At 42.7% G+C, this 24,863-nt stretch overlaps 1 protein-coding gene across 5 annotated transcripts in view; it reads left to right on the top strand.

Moving 5' to 3' along the window:
• Nucleotides 1–24,863, top strand: part of PDCD2L (programmed cell death 2 like) — a 226,769-nt gene that overhangs the window by 184,884 nt on the left and 17,022 nt on the right. For all 5 annotated transcript variants that reach the window (XM_044081924.1, XM_044081925.1, XM_044081923.1 and 2 more), the window contains one exon: nucleotides 9,340–9,494. In XM_044081924.1, the coding sequence (XP_043937859.1) occupies nucleotides 9,340–9,494 (155 nt within the window). The remainder of the gene's footprint in view (nucleotides 1–9,339; nucleotides 9,495–24,863) is intronic.

Genomic DNA, 24,863 nt, shown 5'->3' with positions numbered 1-24,863 from the left:
TGGTTCCAGATGTTCCATCCAGTCAAAAGGAACAAGCAACAGTAGAAATCCAAAAGTTGCTAAGAAAAAGAGTCATCCAAGAAGACCCCGCAGATCAGAGAGTATCCTGAACTTACTCAAGATTCTTTTTAGTTTTGAAGATGACAGGGGACTGGAGACCCATTTTGGATCTCAGCAATCTAAACAAATTAGTAAAAAAGACCAAGTTCCGGATGGTGATACTCCAGTCGATACTTCCATTCCTGGAAAAAGACAATTGGATGTGCTGTATAGACCTTCAGGACACGTACTAACATATTCGAATGGACAGACGGTTCTTGGGCTTCCGGCTAAGAGCCAGTCACTTCCAGGTTCGAGCTCTGCCCTTTGGTCTCACTACAGCCCCCAGAGTGTTCACCAAATGTATGGCAGTAGTAGTGGCTCACCTGAGACGCAAAGGATTCTACATGTTTCCATACCTGGACAACTGGCTCATAACTGCCCCGACCAGGCATCATTTAATCCAATCAAAGAATTATGTCCTTCAACTCTGCTTCTCTCTAGGCATTACCATGAATTATGAAAAATCTGTACTAGAGCCATCACAAGGTTTAGTGTTCATAGGAGGAGAGATAAACACTACCACTCATATAGCAAGATTTCCACAGGACAGAATGGATGACCTCCGTCATTTTGTCTGAATACTAATAAAGAAGTCCAAAGCCACCCGCAAAACTAGTTCTTCAGGTCCTAGGGAAAATGGCTGCATCAATAGTACTAATTCCTCTAGCTCACCTTCACATGAGTGTTCTCCAGTGGTTGCTTTTTGCACAGTGATCAATCTTCGAACTTCCAGTGTCCCACAAGATTATGATAACCAATGCCTGCAAAAAAGATCTCGAGTTGTGGATTCATTCAACGTTAGTGCCTCAAGGCCATCCTTTCATTCCTCCTGAACCTCTGGCCACAGTGACTATGAATGCTTTCCAGATAGGGTGGGGGGCATTTTCTCGGGAAGACAGTTCAAGGCATCTGGCAAGAACAAGAGGCTTATGTGCATATAAATGTCCTACAGATGAGGGTGGTGTTTTTAGCATTGCAAGCATTGCAGGACTCTCTTCCTCTGGGAATGGTAGCAGTCCAGTTGGAGAATATGTCCATAATGTGGTATATAAACAAACAGGGGGAACCAGATCATACCCACTTTGTCGAGACGCCCTCAGGGTCTGGCATTGGGCAATAGCCTCCAACCGCTTTCTGCTAGCAATGCACATCCCCAGGGAAATCCAGCATCATTGCAGACAAGCTGAGCAGAGCCATTCTGTGGCCACACGAGTGGTCCCTCAATCAAAAAGTCATGGAAGTGATCATTTGGAAATGGGGCCAGCCTTGCTGCAACCTCTTTGCATCACCCATCAATGCCAAATGCAGCAACCTGATCATCACCAACATGGGGAACTCTATGCTCCAGACCAGAAGTGTATCCCTCACTGGTAAGATCAGACCATAAACTAATCTCACTGGATATTCACATGCCGACCCCACCCCCTGCCCAGAAAACCACAGTGAAAAACTTCTCTAAAGCAAATTTTACACTCCTCAAAACTGAGGTGGAATCCTTCAAAGCCCCCGGGCCTGTGGAAAATACGGCCCAGACCGCAGAATCCTTTATAAACGCATTCTTTGAACACCTTCAGGAATGCATGGATCATGCGATCCCAAATAAAACCAAGACCCAATCCTCCAAAGGCAGACGTCCTGTCTGGTGGACCCCAGCCATAAACAAACTATACAATAGAAGGAGGAAGCTACTAAATGATAAAGCAAAATCCCAAAAAGGGAAGACATCTCTGATCAGTATTAGCAAAAAACTACGGGCACACATAAAATTGTCTAAGGCCAGCTTCGAGAGAAAAATTGCACAGGACACTAAGGATAATCAAAAGGCTTTCTTTAGTTATGTTAGGAACCTGGGTGGTAATTCCCAGATATGCTCAGAATTAGTCCAAAATGACAAAAAATACACCGAACACACAGACATTGCCAACATCCTAGCTGACAGGTTCAGCACAAACTTCTCCCCCCCCCTCCCCACCAAAAGGGCAAATATCTATCCCAGCAGAGTGCTGTCCCCCTGACATCTCAGATCCTCAGGTAAGAGCCGCCCTCCAAAGCAAAAACACAGCATCAATGGGACCAGATGGTGTCCCGGCCGTCCTACATGAACTCAAAGAAGAGCTAAATCCAAACATAAAACTACTGTTCAATCTCAGCCTTACTACAGGATATGTGCCCAAAGAGTGGCGTACAGCAACAGTGGTCCCTCTCCATAAAGGTGGTGCCTCAACGGATCCTGGAAACTATCGCCCATAAGCCTGACTAGCTTGGTCTGCAAAGCTATGGAAAGGATCATCATGGACCTCATAAATAAAGATATTGGGGACCTACAAACACTGGATCCTACCCAGTTCGGCTTTGTTAAGGGCAGATCCTGCCTCTTAAACCTGGTTGATTTCTTTGAAACAGTCACCAAGGCCATTGACGAGGGAAGGTGGTCCACAGCCTACCTGGACCTCAAAAGCCTTCGATACAATACCCCACTCGGGCATTATAGATAAGCTCAGCAGCTTAAATATAAACCCCTATGTCACTAGATGGATTGCAAACTGGCTCAAGGACAGAACCCACATGGTTAGAATTGCTGGAGCCATGTCAGACTCCAAACCAGTTACAAGTGGTGTCCCACAAGGCTCAGTCCTGGGACCTCTCTTGTTCGGTATATATTTCTCGGAGGTACAGGCCAACACGGAAGGACTGTGGCTGACCAAGTTCACAGATGACTGCAAACTGGGTGCCATAATCGACTCTCCAGCCGACACAAGCATCCTCCAAAAGGGCCTCATAGAAACAGACAACTGGTGCCAGAGCCATGGCCTCAAGCTAAATGCCAAAAGTGTATAGTCATCCCCTTTGGCAAAACAAAGTGCCCACAAATTACCACATAGGTGGAAATCCATTAAGTACAGAAGAAGTAATTAGGGACCTGGGGACCCAAGTTGATAGCAATCTCTCATTTGACAACCACGTGGCCAAAGTGGTTAGAAAAACATTTTATATAGCCCACCTAATCATGAAGGGATTCACATCTAGATCAGGGAGGTCATCGTGCCTCTTTACTCATCCCTCATCAGGCCCATAATTGAGTACAATGCCCCTTTTGGGATGTACCTTACCAGACACCTGCAGCAACTGGAAAGACCCCAAAAGTACCTCACCAAGAGGATCAAAGGGCTCAAACAGATGCCATATGCTGCTCGGTTAAAGAAACTCCAGCTCTACTCAGTGGCATACCGCCTGTTCAGAGGCGATCTGTGCCTGACATATAAAGCCATGTCCAACCCGAATTAATGGACATGCTGCACCTCAGAAAATCCAAATCCCATCGAGCCACGCTCGAGACTTGAACCTCAGCACTGAAATAAATAGGACATGCTGGAGGGACAGATTCATAACCCAGAGGCTCCCTTCACTCTGGAATAAAATCCCAGTCCAGGTTAGGCAGAGTCCCTCATTGACTCTCTTCAAGAGGAATCATGATGAGTGGATGGGAGATCGTAGGTTTACCCCGGGTATCACTTCTGTGTCACTGTTAGATAGAGGCACAGTATACTAACCTCGAAAAAGGGCATAGCAAAATAAATTTAAAATGGGTGGCGAAAGCCAAACACATTCTTGCTAGGCTTATAAATGCCCTAGGGCAGATAGCCTAGTATGAACCTATGAACTACTTTGCCCTGATCCCTCCTACGGGGGAGTCACCAAGGGATGCACTTGTTCACGATTGGCCCCCGGGACAACTTTACTCCTTTCCCCTGATTCCACTAATCCCAAAGTTTCTGCAGAAAGCGAGTCTGTTGGAGACAACTATTAACCCAATTGCTTCCTACTGGCCTCATCAAATCTTATTCCCTTTTCTTCAGCCTCATCTTCGAGATAAACCCTGGATTCTGGACCCAGTTCCAGATCTTCTGACACACCCATCAAGAATGGTTCATCTCAACCTAGACACCCTAAAGTTCACAGCTTGGCTGCACCAGTTCTCCTTACTGCTATGTTTCCATCCCTCTCCTCCCAGTCAGGCTTATTATATTATCATCTCATAAAACATCTTCTCAAAAACTTTACAAGAGCAAATGGAGGAGATTTGTTGTATGGGCAAACCGTAAAGAAATAGATCCTTTTACAGCACCAGTTCACTCTGTTTTACAGTTTCTGTCAAAGATATTCAGTAGTCGAGCAGCGCAGCTACAGTTAAAGTTCAACTAGCTGCAATTTCCAGTTTTCATATAGGAGAAAATGACCGTCCTATCATGTCACACACACTTTGTAAAGCATTTTTGAAGGGCACTGTTGTGCTAAGATCTCCGTATAAGCATCCAACGCCCCCTCATTGGGACCTCAGTTTCATCTTATCTAATATTATTTTTCTCCCGTTTGATCCTTCAGCTACATGTGACTTAAATATCTTTCCTGGAAAACTGTTTTTGGTGGCTATTAATTCAGCCAGAAAAATATCCGAGTTACAGGCCTTGTCCACAAAACCTCCATATCTAGTCTTCCACAAAGAGTGTCATTATGCACTAACCCATCCTTTTACCCAAGGTTGAGACTGAGAAATACCCTTAACCAATCTATAGACATTCCAGTTTTCTTTCCCAACTTCCAAAATAAAGGAGAGAACTCCTTGCATCTCCTAGATGTTCATAGATAGTTCCATTTCTATTTACATAGAACTTTGGAAATAAGAAAATCAGACCAGCTCTTTGTCTCTTATTCCGATACAAGAAAAAGTCAACCAATTTCAAAAGTCACTTTATCTAGATGGCTAACATTATGCATACCCCACATTTATAATTCTAAAAACAGAGCTTTCCCAAATGTGGTTAAAGCTCATTCCACTAGATCTCTGGCCATGTCTGCAGCTTTTCAGGCTAGATTACCACTGGATAATATCTGTGCTGTGACTACTTGGGCAAAACCTCATACCTTTATTACTCATTATTAAAGTGGATTTGACCTCTAGGAGTAGAGCCTCCTTTGACTTTATGGTTCTGAGGAATATTCTCCCATGAGCTACCCTAGAGTTCATTTGCGTGGGACACATCATTTGCGTGGGACACAGTCCCACAAGTGAGAATAAAGGCGAGATTGACAACATCACATAAAGAAGTTATGTTCTTAGCATAACATTCCATGTGTATTGCCCATCCCATCCTTTATTCTCACAACCTTCCCTCCTTGTCCCCTGCCTGTATTCCAGTGTTCAGCAGAACCATGTAGCCTCAGAGAATATACCTTCTCATCCTGGTACTAATTCATGATCATATGAATAGGTATAGATATACACTCTCATACATATAATAGGTTCATAAGTAGGTACTAGGCTATCTGCCCAAGGGTCTAAGTAAGCCTAGCCAACAAGGTTCCCTGGCTTACACCACCCAAGAAAGTTATTTTCCTGTGCCCCTTATTCCATGTGCTACTGGGGGCAAACAAGATCTGAGGTAATTAAGGGGTTGCATTATGGTTAAAGAATGAGACCCACGAGCTTTGCTGAAGGCCTCAAGCTGGAGAAATGGCCGAGATGGATCCGATGCATTGGATTCGACCCACAAGTGAGAATAAAGGATGAGATTGACAACACACATGGAACGTTATGGTAAGAACATCACTTCTTTTTCTATATTATAGTTTCACTCCACAATTTTTCTGTTTGCAGTCTTTCTTCATGTGTCAAGAATCTTGTATCCGCTAACAGAGTAACATCCACATCAAATTTAGCACACCATTCCAGTATCCCTGTCCTCCTTACAGTGTTAATAATACTTTTCACATTTACTGAAAGTACTCCAAAATAGTTGCTTTTCCTTCTTTTTAAGTTTAGGGGAAATATTTTTACATTTTTGTTTGCTTATTTTTACTCTTTCCATAACTGAATATTTTTCCTGGATTTATGTACAAATAATCCTTGATCCTCAGAATCAAAATTTTCACTGGCTAGAACCTCAAAAAATATTGGTATCAGTCCCTTCTTCTGAGCTGTCTTCCTGCATGCACTCTTTCACCTCATTTGTTTTCTTCACCAAGCTCACCCTTTCCCCCAGCCTCTTGTTGTAATTCCTCATGTATGTTTTCATCCCTTTTCCCTTCTTTTTCATTATTTACTGTTTGCTCTTGACACTCCATCCAAAAGTGTCCCTTTTTTTTACACAACCTGTATTCAGTCACACACCTTCTTGGTGTACATCCTTTCTCCCCACACGGGTTACATTGTACCTTGTCACAGTCGTTAATTAAATGAGAAAAGTCCCCATAAAAGAAACATGATTTAGGCTGGCCAGCATATCTTAATGCCCCTCTATGACTAGCCACAAAAATAACACTTGGCAAGTGTTTCACCATGTTTTTTTTTCACCTTTCAAAACAGCTTACAACCTCCACTCTCCATCACTTAAGTTCTCTGATCTCAAACCTTCACAGTTATTATCAGCAGTTTCACACTGACCCTGCATGCATTTCTTAACATCTTATTATTATAATTCATTTGTTCTAAACTGCAAAGTAACATTTTTTTAACATTTAAGTTACTACCAGAAAACAAGTAATTGTTCCACAGATAAATGTCCTCCTTACACAGTTCCAGAAATGTCATCATCAGTCAGTTTCAGATATTAAGTTACAAAATGTTTGTCCCAGTATGTATAAAAGACCAAACTTTGAGATTTAAAACCCCAAACCGTTATCAAAATGTCCCATACATAATATCCGTCTATTAGTGTCATTTCTTTGTTTTTATTCTCTTAGCTGGCCGTCACTTCTTTTTAAAAGCAGTTTTATTTTTTTGCCTGCTGTCACTACTCCGTATGTTTTAGTTACAGCATTGTCTGCCACCACAGAAATCAGATGACTCCTCAGTTTGTTGCTGCTTTCCTCTTTTACTTTGTCACGGCTGCATTCAGTGCTGCCACATGGCCTGGTTCCTTTTTCTCATTACCATCCTCATCACAAATTTATCTGCCATCCCACCCCATAAAACAGCAGAACTGTACCCTGTATTATCCTCTTTGATTATTTTTAACAGAACATCATCTTCAATCCCTCCTGATGCCAGTTCTGTTGTCTGCACCACTTCTTTAGACTTGCTTACTTCTATCTCCATAGAGACAGCTAAATGTTAATTTGTAACATCCAACAAACAGGAATCTTTGTTTATATTCTAAAGTTCCATATTGAACACATTTTTCTCCAAATTCTCACTTTCCACCTCTAAACTCTCCATAGCTTTTCTCTCCTCCTCTTCCTTTATGCCGCTGCTTCCTTTAGGCCTCTTATTTGCTACTGTAGGAACTCTCTGTCGCCATCTAGTGGATGGGAGTAAGGGGAAGCTGCCTGATGTCCTGGCCAAATTTCCCCAGTTGTATAAACACCACCAAGGGTCTTCCCCAAAAAGAGGCCACTGGCTTATTGAGACTAACCCAATCAACAAAGAATAAATAAATAAATAAACAAATCAACAAAGAATAAAATATATATATATATATATATATACACACACACACACACACACACACACACACACACACACACACACACATGTGCATTTATACATGGATGCATTTGTACACACATACATCTGTGTTTATGTATATAGACAGACACACATGCATGCACACACACACACACACACACACACACACATATATATATATATATATGTATATATATATATATATATATATATATATATATATATATATATATATATATATATATATATAGATAGATAGATATATAAATTATGGTTTAGTAGTGAGGTGAGGTGTAATCGTGCCACTGTATACGTCTGCTGCACTAATTCTCTTCCTGCTCATACCTTCAGCATTATCTCGAACTACTACTATTTCTGCCCATCTGATCCCTCTAATAAAATACTCTGCCAATACTTTACTTTTTGCATCTTCCTAATACCTTCAAGGTATTTAGCATATAAACTCTTCTCTTTCTATTTCATTTTGTTAGTACTGTAATAAACATATATGATTCTAGATTGTTTTTTGGGCTCAGAAAGGGAAGGGACTTGAGGCCATTCTTGGACCTAAGTGGCTTGAATATGTACTTTTCAAGAGTGTTTTGCCATGGTTATGGTATAGCCAGTCCTCACATGTCTACCCAGTGAAGACTGGATGTACTCTTTGTTATTCCATTATGTTTCACTCATTAAATAATGCATCAGTGTGATCATAATGTTTATGCACTTCCAGGTAGGAAATGGTCATTGCCAGTACAAAAACTTTCAATTTGGGCTCACCTGTAGTTTTTAAGGGGGTTCACTGGTTGCATACCTTTTGCTGTATCTCTGTTACAACTTCAAGAAGTCAGATGTTTCTACCTTACAGCTGACTCCTAGCAGCTCTAATCAGGGATGGTGTCATCCAGCAGACAGTCTTTCCTCAAGCTGCCCCCCACTCCCACCCCACCCCTTGGAGTGACCATGAACCTTTCAATATTTCTTGCCTGACAAGACTCCACTCGTTCTTCCCTGTACGTCTTGTAACTTGAGGAAAAATATCACAAAAGTTAACATTTTTGTTTTACAACTTACCTGTGAGCAATAAAATGGCAGCGGTTGTTTTTTTATGTGCTTATTAACTATACTACTGTACCTTTCAGTGTAACTACTGAACCTTTTGGTGTGGGATCCTGGGTTTTGCTTCCAGATCGGAGTATTGTGCACTTCATTGGGATGTGCAGTCCTTCTACTGCATAATTGTCAATAGCTTGAACTACTTTGCTGACTGTTTCGCGATAGCTCTGTGCTATGTATTACAGCCTGACACTGTTTAATTGTCGCAGTGCCCAAGCTGACCCATTACTTTTTTCACAGTAATTCCTTGCCAGAAACTCTTCTTAAAAATAATTTGTCTAAACACTAGTGTTTTTAGAATAACAAAAACACAGTAATGTGTATCAGCAAATGGTGTATTGGAAGGGCATGCTCCAAAGTGACCACGATGAAAATCACTTGCTGCCTTTTCTCACAGGTGACTTTAGTTTTGAGGTGTGTACAATATATGCAGTGTCATATACAATTTATGCAGTGTCATACTAGTTGTAGTTCTTTCAAATGTATTTTATATTTTATCATTACTTTAATAATAGTTTTTCCAATGATTTTAACTTCCTTCACTAAATTCCTATCTGTTGCTTCTAATAATGTGATTTAACATTAAGTTTTAGGTTATTTGTATGTTTTCAGTTAGATATATTGTTTTAAACTTGTCAATCACTTGTTGCTTGTAGGTACTCTTGGAAAGGTACCCCTTTGTTTATAACAACTTCTCCACCAGCTATGAATACATTGATACCATCATGTAAAAATTGTGGAAGCAGTAGAGTCTTTGAGTTCCAGCTGATGCCTGCCTTAGTAAGCATGTTAAAAACTGCCAGCAATGAGGGTAAGCAGCCCTTTTACTTTGATGTAATATAATGTAGCTGGTATGATTTTTATTAATGGCAACAGTAATATGAATGTAGATCTGTAGTTGGGAGTTTTATCTCCATTACAGATAGAACTGTGAAAAGCAGGATTTTGTCACCAAGCAAGTAAAACTTTCCTAGGCTTCCCTGTCCCTCCTTTTTACTCCCAATGCTGTACATCTAAGGCCCATCTCCGCATCTCTAGTTGTACTCATTGATACAGTCTATTGCTATTTTTGCAGGGTTTTTTGCTCTCAATTGTCAGGCTTGATGCCCTTTGTTCGCTTAACCTTGATCCAGGTCAATTTGTTTCTTCTTTATTTTGTTGTGCAAAGCAAAATGGCCCCCAGACACCCCTCCAAGTCGGAATGCATCCTTCCTGAAGTCTTTCAGTCTCCTAGGTTATCCTCTTAGATAGTTCCTCTGTCTGAAGAAATGGTTCTCATCATTACACTAAATGCAAGGAAGTATCCTAACATGGTGGCACCAGCTCTAAAGAGTTCTGGCAAAATCCCCAGGCCTCCCATGGACTGTCCTAGCTAGATATAGGACCCTTTGGTGGGCACTGCCTTTGCCTTAGCTGTTATTAAAAAGCCTCTGAACCTTAAGCCAGTAATTTCCAGATGTCTAAGCAAGAGTGGTGTGTACTGAACTGACTTGGAATAATGTGCTTTTTATCTTCTGCTTTCTAAGTGAGGCAACTATGCAGTACATATTGAAGTTTGAGGGAGTTAGTTGATGAATATGTTTGCACTCTGGAAGGGGTCACTAGACTTAGAAAATCAGTTGCAGTTCCAGATGTCGACTCTTGGTTTGGCATGGTTCAGCTAGGGATGCAGCCAGGGGAATGACTGTCATTCAGTATGCCTGCCTTTACACAATGGGATTTGACAAAAACCCTAAGGCCATTTCCATGAATTCTCCCTTTGGTGAAACCTTAGAATTTGGACCCATCTTAAAACCCAAGTTAGAGAAGTAAGAGTGCAGGAGCAGTATGCTGTCCATGGTTGTGATGAAGTTCTAGGCTGCTCAGTATCCGTTTTCTCTGAAGCAGCAAAACCCATATCTTTAGTTTACTGAGATTCTGGCAAAGGCCACAGAGAAGGTGGAAACTCCCACAACAGCTAGTCTACTGGTGTATATTAGATAATAGAACTTTCAAAATTCAACTGTCATATGGTCAACACCATATGATCAAACTTTTAAAAGTTCGAAAATCTAATAAAAAAAATAAACTACACAAATAACCTACCTGAACGTTTTAAGCAGGAGGGCAAGCCCCCCCCCCCCCGCTCTTTAAATATACCAACTCCGAGATCGCACTACATTGCAGAATAGGGAAATTTTCCCATTCCACGCTGTACGGAGATCTCCGTTAAAACATTCAAACTTTCAAAAATTCAATCATATGGTGTCGACCATATGACAGTCGAACTTTTGAAAGTTCGATCATCTAATATAGACCCTAGTCTACACATCAACATAATTAAAATATAGGCTGTCACCTTGCAGGCATTCCAGGATTCCTTTCCCACTGGTCTGATTGCCTTTCACTCTGACAGCATTGCAGTGGTTTGTTATATAAAAAAAATGGAAAAACACATTGTCTTCACCTTTTGAGGCCATAAAAGTATGGCAGTTGGCCTGTGCTTCTAGTTGCCCCAAACTTTGTTCCCTTATTCCTCCCTTTCCTGCGATAGCCAGATACCCTTTTTACCTTGAACAGAGAGTCTATACTCTTGCCTCTTTTCCACTAGGAAGACTTGTCATGACTAATGGACTTATTTTTACATGTAAGCCATTACAGGGAGACTAGATCCTTTCACAGCATCTGTTTCTGGTGTCTTGGAGTATCTGTTAAAGAATTTTGGGTTTGTTTCTCTTCTGTTAAGGTCTGCCTTACAGCCATATGAAATTTTCATCAGGGTTCTGATTCTGTTTCTCTAGCTTCACTCAAAGCCTGCAAAACCTTTTTGAGGGACTCCTTTTTACTTTGTCACCCCATTAAGTCTCCTGTTCCTCCTTGTGACATGTAATTTGTCTGGGAAAGGCAATACCCAACCCTCCTTTTGAGCATGCTTTCTCTGCAGATGTAAAATAATTTTTTTTGGAAATCTCTCTAGTAGTTACTACTTCAGCTAGCAGGTATCTGAGCTCTAAGCCATGAGTTGGACCACTCCTTATCTCATCTTTCACAAAGACCGTGTCAATGAGGAGCAATCCTTCTATTATGGCAAAAGTGACTACAGGAATTACTCAGTCAGTTGACTTCTCAGTTTTCTTCTTTAATTACAGTAACCGTGGGGAAATTTGTACTTCATTTCTTAGATGTACACAGACAACTTAGATTTTTTGAATGAAACAAGGAAGGATTCACATTTGATTTCATTTTCCACCAAAAAAATGGATTCCAAAAAGTACACGTTGACCCTTTCTTTCTGGCTTTCACAATGTATAAAATTATGTTATCAGAAATATAGCAAGCCTTTGCTGGTAATTGCAAATTTAATTCTGCTACAACAGTGGCCAGTTCACAAACCATCAAAAATGCTTCCTTGAATGACATTTATGCAGCTGACACTTGTACGTTGTTACTTTCACTCTTTCTATATCACTTATTATAGTGTTCTTCACCTTTGGGCTGTCCTTGGACGGAGATCCCTATGGTCCAGTCAGTATACCAAAGCCTGTAGATTTACTGTATGTCACACACATGCTCCCTGTAGAGGATGTAGGGCATAAATGTGATGTACAGACACAGTTACCCAGAGCTACTTTGCCACCAGTCCAAACACCATAATCGCTCGTTGATCTGAATGCCCTCTTGCTGTGCTGAAAATCTAGCCATCAGATAAGTGCCCTGTTTGGGATCTTTTTTTTTTTTTCATTTTGATCTTGTTCTTTTTTGGTTACCTGGAGTTCATGTCACCCAAGAAAGAAAAATGTTAGTGGGAGGCAGATTCTCCATAAGGATTGTCACAAACAGTGTTTTTTTTTGTTTGGGTACTTCCCACAACCACACATCCTGTAGCATTTGTAAAGCATATGTGCCTAAGACTCTTGAAAGCTGGTTCTCTTCCCTGGCCATCTGTCTTGGGAACCAGAAGCTTAAACAGTTAGCCCAGGGTAGCATGACAGAATTGATTAACCTTGAGATACTTCCATTAAGTAAGAAAAAGGCCAAGAAATCTTGTCCAGATTCTTTAGTTGTCCAGCCTCAACTGAACACTTCTCTAGAAGCAGGTGACAGCTCTGTAGGCCTTCTGGTGTCTACATTGAATTCCTTTACCATGACCCTTTCAGAGGCTGGCATGGATCCTTCCTTTCACACGCCCTCTGAGGTTTTGCAGGCATCTTCTCTGGAGGTGAGGGGGGAACCACAGTTGATTATCCCAGATAGCACTAGATGGATTCCGCAGATTCTGGTCAAGGAAGAGATTTCAGGTATTCTTATCAAGTCCCGTCAGGGTTTGGAGCTCCTTTCAAGTGGCCTAGGGAACCTAATTCCTCAGAGGAGGATTCAGAATCTGATGAAGGATCCCTGTCTTATTTTCCCCAAACATCTTCTCCTTTGGCTTATGGCTCTAATGAAGAGGAGTCCATTAGGCCTGAGTCTTCTTTTGGAGACACAGTAGCCAGAATGATGGAATATTTTAAGTGGGATTCTTCTAAGATGTCTGATATCTAGAAACGGTATTATGAGATGCTTCAGGTGCACACTGATTCTGCATTTCCTCCTTTGTTGGCTGCTTTGTTATGCACCAGTATAGCTGTTTCCAGGTCTACTAATTCTCAGCCTCATGCACTTGTGATGAGTGACCCTGAAGATTGTCAATTCTTATTTAAATGTCTTCTGCTGACCCTGCTGTGATGTCTCCTCTGGCAAACCTTTAAGCTTTTGCCCTCACCAAGCTTCTGCTTTCTGATACGGATAGTAGGGCAGTGGAGAAAATTGGTAATAATTTCTATACTACTTCTACTTTGGTCTTTTGGCCTATCAATCACCAGACCCACATGACCAGATATGCTCTGACCTTGATTGCCCAGGCTTGTCAGGTTATTTCTGACCTCCCTGATTCTGAAGGTAAGTCTTCTGCTGTATCTATTTTTGGTTCTACCTCTGAAGTGGCTCACCATCTATCCAGTGTAGCTATGATGCTGCTGATGCCTCTTCCAGAGCTGCTGCCTTTAGGTCTGTCATGAATCTTGGCTTCATCTACACTCTTTACCTGAAGACATTAAGGCCAGGTTGCTGAATGCAGCAATAAAAACCTCTTTGGGACTGCTGCTGCTATGTTTAAGTCTCTTCAAGAAAAAGTTAAAGTATTGCAGGACCTTAAACATATTTTTGTCACTCCTATCCCTAAGTTCCAGAGGAATTGTCATACTAGGACTGCTTTTGTTCGCAGGCAGCCTCGTCAAACCTCTAAAGGCAGGAATGGTGGTAGGTGAGCTCCTTCTGCTAAGTCTTCTAAGGCTTCTGTGGCCCAGAAGCCTCCTTTATGTGATAAGCCTGCTTCTCTTTGACATTTTGCCCCCCCCCCCCAACCCCAACACCTCAACCAGGTTCCCTTGTTCCTTCTTCCAAACTGGTATCTCATCACCTCGGATTCTTGGGTTCTGTCTATCATCTGTTAGGGTTATTTCATGATGTGGAAGTCTCTGCCTCCTTTTTCAGGGATTCCCAACCTCCTCTGAAGCCACTTCCTCATTTCTCAGAAGATCTCGAGTCCCTGATGGACCAGGGAGCTATTCAACCTGTCACTCCTTCCAAAGAAGGAAAGAGATTTTAATCCAGGATGTTCCTGATCCCTCGAAAGGAAGACCCATTCTGGATCTCTGTTTGCTCAAAATCTTTCTCAGGGTTCCTTGTTTTTGGATGCTTACTTTTCAAACCCTATTTCCTCTTCTACTACCCCAGGGTTTTCTGGTGTCCTTGGATCTGAAGGAGGCTTACCTTCATATTCCTATTTACTCTCTTTACAGAAAGTTTTTCTGATGTCCTTCATGGATGCATCTGCAGTCATAACAACTGGGTTGTCCTGTCGTCAGGCAGCCCTTCAGTCGGCCGGATTCCAAAGTCCGGGTCCGGCTTCGGCTGATGTCGCACTTCACCCGACGTCATCTCTGTTGGTCTTCGGGTATAAAAGCATCAGCCGACGCCATTTTCTCCAGTCTTTCTTGCCGCGTGGCGCCCGAAGCAGAAGCTGTTCGCAAGTGCCGGTCGGTCGGATCCAGAGATTACTTCTACCGAATACTACTTCGAAGACTTCTAAAGCTAAGTACCCCGTTGGGGACTCTTTCTTGCCTCAGCCGATGTCAGAAAAAGTTAATAATTGTTTAACCTGTGGGAAACAAATACCTCATAAAGATTTCCACTCTTACTGCCTGCCTTGCTTAGGCCCAGCCCACGACGTAGCAGCCTGTTCGTCCTGTGCTTCTTTCAACCGACAAACGCTTAGACGTCGGTCGGAGTTTGCAGAACAGTTTTTCGGTTCTGATTTTGCGTACATTATGCCGCCGGATCCTCCGACTACGCATTCTGCCAAAAAACGCAAAGAAAGACCGACACTCGCGGTCCGCGGTTTCGCCGAAACCATGGTTAAGCAAACAAGGAGTGTCTCGGTTTCGCGAAACCGAAAACTGATCAAAATACAGCTGAATCTATCTCCACAACTGAGGTCCCTGCTAACACTCTTGAATCGGCCTCAGAAATTTTACCCACTACGGTGCTTACCACTGACTTATCAGACACCATTCCCTTGGATGTCTCTACCCCAGCACGTGGTGCTGCTAGGCCTCCAGCAGCCATGTCCATTAAGGCCTTCGCCAGGGCTAAAGCAGCCAAGACTACTAAAACAGTGCCTGTTAAACCCCCCCAACCAGGCCCTCTTCCAGTTCTCAAATGCTTACTTTGGCAGAAGATTTAATTTCATTAATTAGGGGATCTCAATCTCACCCAGACAGGGCCTCTCAGCCCCAGAGAAGAGACCTAGGGCAGAGCCCCATGAGCCAGTGTCCTCTGATGATTCTGCTGATGAATCAGACATAACTGACCAGCCAGAGGCTCCTTTCTCCAATTTTGAAGATTCTGATGCTGAAGAATCCATTCCAGCTGCTTCCCCACCAGAAGAATTCTCCTTTGGGGAAACCTTGCATGCCATGCGAGAACAGTTCCAATGGCAGCAACAGGATTTTCAGACTCCAGAAAAGACTTAGGACCTTTTGCACCTTCCACAGCACAGGCCCTTAGCTATACCTCCTGTTCTCTCTGTGGTGGATGATGCTTTCAATGATGTCTGTTCCGCTCCAGATTCTTTACCCCAGCCCCTGCCAAACCAGACAGATTTTACAGGGTGCCAGATACTCATCACCACCTTTACAAGGCCCCTCTTGCAGACCCGAAACTATTTCCCAGGGTCCCAAGGCAGTAGCGACCATAGCTAAAACCCTGTTCCTTCTGAAAGGGAAGCAAGGTCATTAGACAGATGGGGTAAAAGGTTTACACTTCAGCCACTCTCTCAGCTAGAGCTTTAAACTGTCAGTTTCACATGATACAATACCAAGAGTTTATGCTTGATCAGTTAACTAAAAAGCTAACCACTGATGAATCTCTTGATAAGAAATATGTATTAGAAATGGTAAATAACATACAGCAAGTTAGTAACCATTCTTTAAAATGTGGCTATGATGCACTGGAGGCTTCATTTAGATCAGCCATGACTGGCACTGTAATTAGAAGGCATGCATGGCTAAAGGAGCAAGCTTTACGGATCATGTTAAATCTAAATTGCTAGATGCTCCTATGGAAAAACAAGTTTGTTTGGTACACCTGCCCAGCAGGTTATGAAGAAAATGGAAGAAAAGGCAAAATCAGTCCAGACAGTTAAAGATTTCTTGCAGGTTCAACCCCAAGGTTTAGCAGGAACTGGCCTGCCAAAAATTGGTCCTTTCCTGACTCCACAAGACCTCAAAGGGGCAGGAATAGACGTTCCAGAGGCAGAAACCAATCCAGAGGAGGTGCCTACAGAGGACGACAGTGGCAAGGTAACAACAGAGGCACAGACTCAACACCTGCCTCTACATCAACACAGCCACAGTGACTTAATCCTAAACCCGCCTACCAGGGAACAAATAGCAGCTCCTCTAGGCGGAAAGCTAACCTTATTTTCAAAAACTGGCACCACATAACAAAGGACAAGTGGATTTTACGAACCATAGATCAAGGTTACCGGTTCCACTTCCACACTTTACCAGACAAAAGAGGAATGCCAAATCTACCTCCAAATCAAAAGACAGAGGCTCTACAACAGATAATGGAGTTAGCAAACATGAGAGCCGTGGAGAAAGTGCCAACAGCAGTGCAAGGAAAGGGTTCTACTCCAGACTATTCCTAGTTCCAAGAAAGGAAAAAAGTTGGAGACCAATTCTAGACCTGTCCACCCTGAATACTTACATCATTGTCCCAAAATTCAAAATGCTGACCCTACAGCAACTTCTTCCCATGCTGGGCAAGGAGTGTTGGCTGGTAACTCTAGATCTCAAGGAGGCATACCTGCACGTCCCCATTCGACCAATCTGCAGAAGATACCTCAGATTTCTTGCAGGATCAGAGCACTATCAATTCTCAGCATTGCCCTTTGGCTTATCTACTGCCCAGAGTATTCACAAAATGCCTGGCATCAGTAATCGCACATTGCAGACTACAGGAATTCAAATTTATCCATACCTGGACGACTGCCTGATACAAGGAGACAACAAAAGCAAGCTGACAACAGATTTACAAAGGGTCATTTACTTGCTTCAAGCACTGGGATACACAGTCAATTTACAAAGTCAAGACTGATACCATCCCAGACAAGGACTTTCCTGGGAGCGGAATTGGACACAGTAAGACAAATGGCATTCCTAACTACAGAAAACAAAAGAACTCCTCTTTACTTCTTGGCACTAACAAAACTGAACAAGTTAACAGCAAGAAAGGTACTGCAGGCCTTGGGTTTCATGGCATCATGCATAATCTTGGTTCCATTTGCCAGACTACATATGAGAAAACTACAGTGGTACCTAAAGAATTTATGGTCCCAACACAGACACAGCCTAGAAACGGAAATCCCACTAATACCATGCTTAAAACAGGAGTTCCTATGGTGGGCTCAGGCATGCCAGTCAAACCCAGGCCTGCCCTTTCGCAGGGTCAAGCAAGCCAGACCATCACAACAGATGCTTCAGACCTAGGATGGGGGCGATATGCTGGACAAATGCGCATAAGGATTGTGGACAAAGGACCAACTTCACCTGCACATCAACCTAAAAGAAATGCTGGCAGTAAAACTGGCAATCCAAAAGTTCAGACCATTTCTCAAGGAGGACCACTTGATGATAAGGACGGACAACACCACAGTCATGTGGTACATCAACAAACAGGGAGGCACTCATTCTTACCCCCTATGCAGAATGACTTTGGAGCTGTGGACCCTGGCACTCAGCTACAACATCCAGTTACAGGCAATATTTGTGCCAGGAAAAGAAAACTCTCTAGCAGATATGTTAAGCAGGACCACATCGGATGCCACGAATGGCAGCTGCACCCGGATATCTTCAAGACCATCTCGAAGAAATGGGGAATGCCTCAGATAGATCTATTCGCATCACCTCTCAATCACCAGCTCAAAAATTCTGCACAAGGACATTCCACCCACTAGCATGGAAAGTGGACTCGCTCTCCTTCAGCTGGAAAGGCCTAACAGCATATGCATTCCCACCTCTTCCTTGATACACAAAGTACTACTAAAAATCAAGGAGGAACGTCCAAGGATAATCCTGATAGCTCCAAACTGGCCAAGACAGCATTGGTACCCACTGCTGAGGAGCATGTCTCGAACAATATGTGGCCAATTCCCTGATGCCTTTGATGCTAACTCAGAACAACTTCAGCACCATGCATCCAAACCTAAAACGCTGCAACTGACTGCATGGAACATCACATAGCAGCTGCTAATACAGAACTTTCACAAAGAGTTAAAGACATTATTCTTGAAGCACGCAGGCCTTCAACTAGAAGGAATTATGCTGGGAAATGGAAAAGGTTTGTCATTTGGAGTTCTGAAAGAGGAAAAGATGTATCAAACATAGATATGCCTAACATTCTGGAGTATCTGGCGAACTACTTCATTCAGGCCTGTCCTACTCCTCCATCAAGATTCATGCATCAGCTATTTCAGCAGAATACAGCTTTGATCCACCTGTTTTTCACACCCTTTGCTCAGGCAGTTCCTCAGAGGAATCAAGAATGTAAAACCTCCAAGGAAACCACCATTGCCAGCTTGGGACTTGAACTTTGTGCTAGAAAAATTGACACTATCACCTTTTGAACCAGCAGCAACAGCAGACCTACAACACCTGTCATGGAAAACTGCTTTCCTACTGGCAATTACTTCAGCAAGGAGGGTTTCAGAACTACAGGCCTTAATGGCAGTGCAACCCTTTCTAATCTTCCACCAAGATAGAGTGTCCATGAGGACTAATCCTACATTTATGCCTAAGGTGGTATCCAGAGTGTCTTTAAACCAGGCAATCCACCTGCCTACCTTCTTTCCCAACCCACAAAACAGAGGGGAAAGAATACTGCATACCTTGGATGTACATAGACAGCTACGCTACTACTTGGACAGAACAAAAAATAGAAAGACTGACCAACTTTTCGTAGCCTATGCAACAGGAAGGGAAGGAAAAGCTATTTCCAAACAGACAATCTCCAAATGGATAGGAAATTGCATACAATTCTGTTACTCCTTCCATGGAAAGCCAATTCCACAGAACATAAGACCTCATTCTACAAGGGCAACAGCCACTACCACAGCCTTCTTACGAGGAGTGGCTACCAAAGACATTATTGAGGCGGCTACTTGGACCTCCGTGCATACATTTGCCAAGCATTATAATTTACCTCTATATTCCAGATCCCGAGCAGGGTTTGCCACTGCTGTTCTGCAAGGATCCTAAACACACCATAATTTACTTTTATCCTCCTCCCTAGTTGGCTATGGTATTCTACCCAGTTGTTATGACTACAGATGCATCCATGAAGGACATAGTACAGTTTTGTACCTACCATAAATGTAGATGTCCGAATTGGATAGCATCTGCAGTCAGGATTACCCTCCCTCCTTCCCTCTGTGGTACTCCTACGGTGTTTACCCTTCTAATAGCTAGCTAGTGGGGGGATTTCTTTCATGGTGTATTTGTTTGTATTTATGTACATACATGCTTATTTTTGTGTTTACCTCTATCTTTTGGAAACATTGGCATCTATCCAAAATTTTTAGCCTTCTATAGGGCTTCTGGCATCTGGGGCAAGAAACACTGAAGAAAATGGCGTCGGCTGATGCTTTTATACCCGAAGACCAACAGAGATGACGTCGGGTGAAGTGCGACATCAGCCGAAGCCGGACCCGGACTTTGGAATCCGGCCGACTGAAGGGCTGCCTGACGACAGGACAACCCAGTTGTTATGACTGCAGATGCTATCCAATTTGGACATCTACATTTATGGTAGGTACAAAACTGTACTTTTTTTCTGTTTCTTCCTCTTATTTTCAGTTCTCTGCTGTACTTTTTGGCCTCCCTGCTGCCCCAAGGGTATTCACAAAATGTCTTGTTCCTGTGGATTGCCTTTTGCAGGCTCAAGGGCTTTCAGATTTTTCTTTGTCTAGACAACCTGTTGCTTCATGCACCTTCTCCCAGTTGCCTTTTACAGGATCTGGAGTCCACCATATTTCTCTTTCACAGTCTGGGGTTCACTGTCAACCTCCAAATGTCCGTCTTGACTTCCTCTCAGGATCATGTGTATCTGGGTTGCAGGATTCAGACAGCGCCAGTGTTGGCCTCTCTTCCACCTCCAAAAGTTAAGCCCTGACAGCTTTCTTTCAGTCTGTACTTCCTCTGCCTGCTATTCCAGCCGGAGAGTTTCTTCTAGCCCGGGGGTTCATGGCCTGTTCTATTCCAGTGCTTCCTCTTGCCAGTCTTCATATGCGGAAGCTTCAGTGGTATGTCAAGTCAGTTTGGACACCCTCTGGATTTCAGAGTGACACTCATTCCTTGTCTAAAGCAGGAATTTGAGTGGTCATTTCAGCAATTTACCCTCAACCCAGGCCTGCCCTTTCAGCCTCCAGTTCCTTCTCAAGAACTGTTCATCAACACCTTCAGTCACCTGAAAGTTCAAGGTCTATAGCCCGGCCCCTTCATCAGAGGTCAGTCCATATCAAAATCAAAAAGAAGAGAGCTCTGATTCTGGCCCTTAAGGTTTTTCACCCCATGCTCTATCCATGCCATCTGCAGGTTTTCACAGACAACACCACAGTGATGCAGTATGTCAGCTGGCAGGAGGGCATAAAGTCTTACCTTCTCTGCAGGCCTGGGACCTGGCTGTCAGTCATCAGCTAACTCTTCAGGCAGTGTATACCTTCAGATCACAATCTAATGGCAGGCTCTTTGAGCAGGTCCAAAACACAGGCTTACAAGTGGATGCTTTAAATAGACATGTTTCTGGACATAGTCCATCAGTGGGGTATTCCTCTGATAGATCTCTTTGCCTCCCCTCTGAATAGGCAGCTCCCTCTTTTCTGTTCAATTGCTATGCCATCTGGTGTGAAAGATGGACGCCCTTTATTTTCTTTAGAAGGAGATGTTTCTCTATGCCTTTCCTCCCTTTCCTTTTCTTCCAAGAGTCCTTCAGAAGATTCAGCTGGATTCGCCAAAAGTCTTGCTAGTGAGCCCCTTCTGGCCAAGGCAGCACTGATTCCACCTCTTTAATTAATCTGGCAAGGAGTAATTACCACAAGTTAATTCACTGGTTGGCCCTCCTCACAAATGACAAAGGGGTCACTCATCTGTCCTCAGTTGTCCACTCTTTAACTGGTAGTGTGGGTGATAGGGTTTTGATCCCTTTTAGGCACCACTTTTTTGTGGATGTGCTCAGGGATTTACAGGAGGCAAGAAGACCTGCAACCAGAAGGTCTTATATGCCCAAATGGAAGAGATTTTGTATTTGGTGCCATGCTTTCAACCAGGATCCTTTTCCATTGGGACTTCCTCTGGTTCTCCCCTATTTATTTGAGTTGCTCCAGTCTGGCTTGGCTTAGTCTTCTGTAAAGGCCCATTTATCAGCTATTTCTGCCTGTCTGCCCTTGAATCCTCCTTTGGCTTCTCACTTTGAGGCCAAACAGTTTCTTATAGGCATACTGCATCTTAGGCCCCCAAGGAAGCTTATTACTCCTCTTTGGGACTTTAATTTTGTTTTAGAAATATTGACCCAGGCTCCTTTTGAGCCTGCAGGTTCAGCTTTTCTGCAACATCGTACCTGCAATACTGTCTTATTGCTTGCTGTTACTTCTGCTCAGATGGTTTCTGAGCTTCAAGCCCTTATGGCCATCCGTCTTTTTTTGTTTTTTTCACAGGGACAGGGTGTCCCTTTATTCTAATCCTTCTTTTATGCCCATGGTGGTCAATGAGTTGTCTTTGAATCTGTCAGTACAACTTCCTTCCTTTTTTTCCTTCTCATCAGTCTGCTAGTGAGAGGGTCCTACATACCTTGGATTTGCTCAGACATCTCAGGTATTTAGATAAAACGAAGGCCATTCATAAATCTGACCATCTTTTTTATTTCTTTTCATCCCAGGACATTGGTTTTGGCTGTTCATAATCAAACCATTCTCTCCTGTTTATCTAAGACCATTTCCTTTTGTTGTTATTGTCATAGCAAATATCTGTCTACTTCTGTTAGAGGTCATTCCACTAGGGCTGTTGCCTGTTCTGGTACTTACACCAGTTCCAACCTTGAAGCTACTACTTGGTTTTCAGTGCATACCTTTACTAAGCATTATAAATTGGATATGTTTTCTAGGGCCAGAGCAGGTTTTGCTAGAGCCATTCTGCTTGGGTTTAAGAGCTGTTCACAGCTTTCCACCTCCCAGTTCTTTTCCTGAGCTTTTGTATTCTCCTTAAGATTAAGAATACAGTGACATAGAAGGACATAGTACACTTGTGTAAAATCTTACCATAATAGTAGATTCAGTGTTGCAGTATTTGCTTCCTCCCTGCAACCCCCTTTTTCTTTGGGGTTTTGTTTTGGTTTCCCTCTTGGCTGAGGGTCTTCATTTTCCATATGCATTTTTTTCTTGTGGGTGTACATAGCCTCTTTTGTCCTATGGAGACTGTTCTCTACTGGGCATTTCAGTTCTGGGTACTGTGTCCATATGTCACCTTTATGCCCTACATCTGTACAGGGAGCATATGTTTAACGTATGACACATACAAGATCTAAATGCTGTGGTATACTTGCTGGACATTAGGCTAGCCTTGGCAGGATATCCCTAAGGTGAAGAACGCTGCAGCAGTTAAGAGAAGGACATCCACCTTTATGGTAAGATTTTACACAATTATACTATCTGTATAGGCAGTTTCACCTCTTGTTACCACCCCCGCCTTCCCATCCCCACCTTCCTTTACTTACCTCAGGAGTGGAGGCTGGTCTTCAATATTAGAGGGTTCAAGAGCAGAATGAGTTGTTTTCTTGTTTTGTACAGCACCCCTTTATGTGGGCCATAAGAAATCTGGAGAGGGGTCCTTACATGCCCAGCATTGTGGGTAAAGAGGAGAAGCTTGTTAGCTTGTTAAAGTCTTGATCTAAGTCCCATCAGTGGTGAAGATGATACTGCCAGTGGAAATTAGTATGGTAAGTATCTAACTTCCATCTCTGTGTTGTTTCAGTCTTTGAGTGAATATAATAAATACTATTATTTGGGTTTTAATGTAATTTTTTTTCTAGTTGCTTCTGCATAGCTGTGTACTGTTTAGCAAAAAGTCCATGTAGAGTTTCTCATTTAAACTATGTGCACTTTATGCTGAAAGACTTGGCAATTAACAGATTAGAGCATCCTTAGCACACCTCTCAACCTCTTAGCACAATATATCTGGACAAAGGTGTAAAATTAGGGACAGCTCTTAAATATTGCTGTTATAAATTTAGAAAGTTGCTAGATTAACAGGGTTTGTGCTAGCATGTGTTTTCTGAAGGATATGAAGTCTGAAATATCACTTTTTAGTGACTTCAGTAGTCAGTGATTTGCTGGAAAACCAAAAATTTTATGATGAACAGACCAAAAATATGATGCAAAATCTAGACGTTCTGCAAAGATCTTGACAGCTGAAAGGCATGTAAGATAATGTATTTTATAGCTAATAGTATAGTACTGTGGAGTCTCATTATTTCTTCTTAGAAAAGTTGATGTCCTTCCTTATCACTGTTGCAGTATTCCTTACATAAGGTGATCTCCTGCCAAGGATATCCCAATGTCAGGCCAGTATACCAAAGCCTTTAGAGTTTATAGGCATTGTACATCATAAGTATGCTTCCCATCCAAGGTGTAGGGCATAAAGGTGACATACATATGTCAGAATTTCTCTGCCACTAGTCTGAATGCCCTCACTGAATGTTGGCCTAAACGCTCTTTTTCGGTGCTGGTTACTGAGCCATTTTCAGACAAATGCCTCTATGGGGTTCTTTCTTATCTTCTCTTTTATTTTGGTTGCTGTGGGTTTACGTTATCCAGAAAGGTAAAATGTCAGTGTGGAAGGCAGATTCCCCATAAAGATTGACAGGAACAGACTCTCTTCTGTTTGAGTGCTTCTCAAGACCATGTGCAGTGTTCTGTTTGCCAAGCGTTTGTCCATAAGACCCTATGTAGACCTCTCTCCTCCTTGTCCATTTACCTAGAAAACCAACATCTAAAGTGGAGCTATGGCAGAGTCTTCCTGTCCTGATGGTCAGCTGCCGGCCAAGAGAAAATGCTGTCCAGACTCCTCTGGATGTCTCTCACAAGGCTGGTGAAAGCCCATAGAATTGTCCAGTTGTTGCTACAGATTTCTCTGCCTCGACCCCATTGGAGACTGACATTGATTCAACTTCTACCACGTCCTCTGAGGCTTTTCAAATGTCTGCTCAAGATGCTGAGGGGGGAACCTCATCAGATTATTTCTGAGTGACTGAGAGGTATTAAACAGATTCTACTTTCGGAGGAGATTCCGACTACACTGGTAGAGTGTCAGCAGGGGACCGACCCTACTAGGGTTTTTCATGCGGACGTCCCACAGAAGAAAAAACAAAAATGCAAGCATATTTCCCCTACTGTTAAAGATCCCCAACATGAATGGCAGGATTTTACTCGAGGTTTGTTCAATGCTTTAATTGCTTTAAGCCTCCTCAACTAGTCTATGTGCTTGCCCCTCTCTCATCTACACCACTTAAGTGACCTAGGGAGCAAGAGTCTTCTGATTAGAATCTGGAT

Source organism: Protopterus annectens, chromosome 8.part1 (assembly GCF_019279795.1).
Source record: "Protopterus annectens isolate FY-2018-M chromosome 8.part1, PAN1.0, whole genome shotgun sequence".
NCBI lineage: Eukaryota > Metazoa > Chordata > Ceratodontiformes > Protopteridae > Protopterus > Protopterus annectens.
This window is presented reverse-complemented; position numbering and strand designations above follow the sequence as displayed.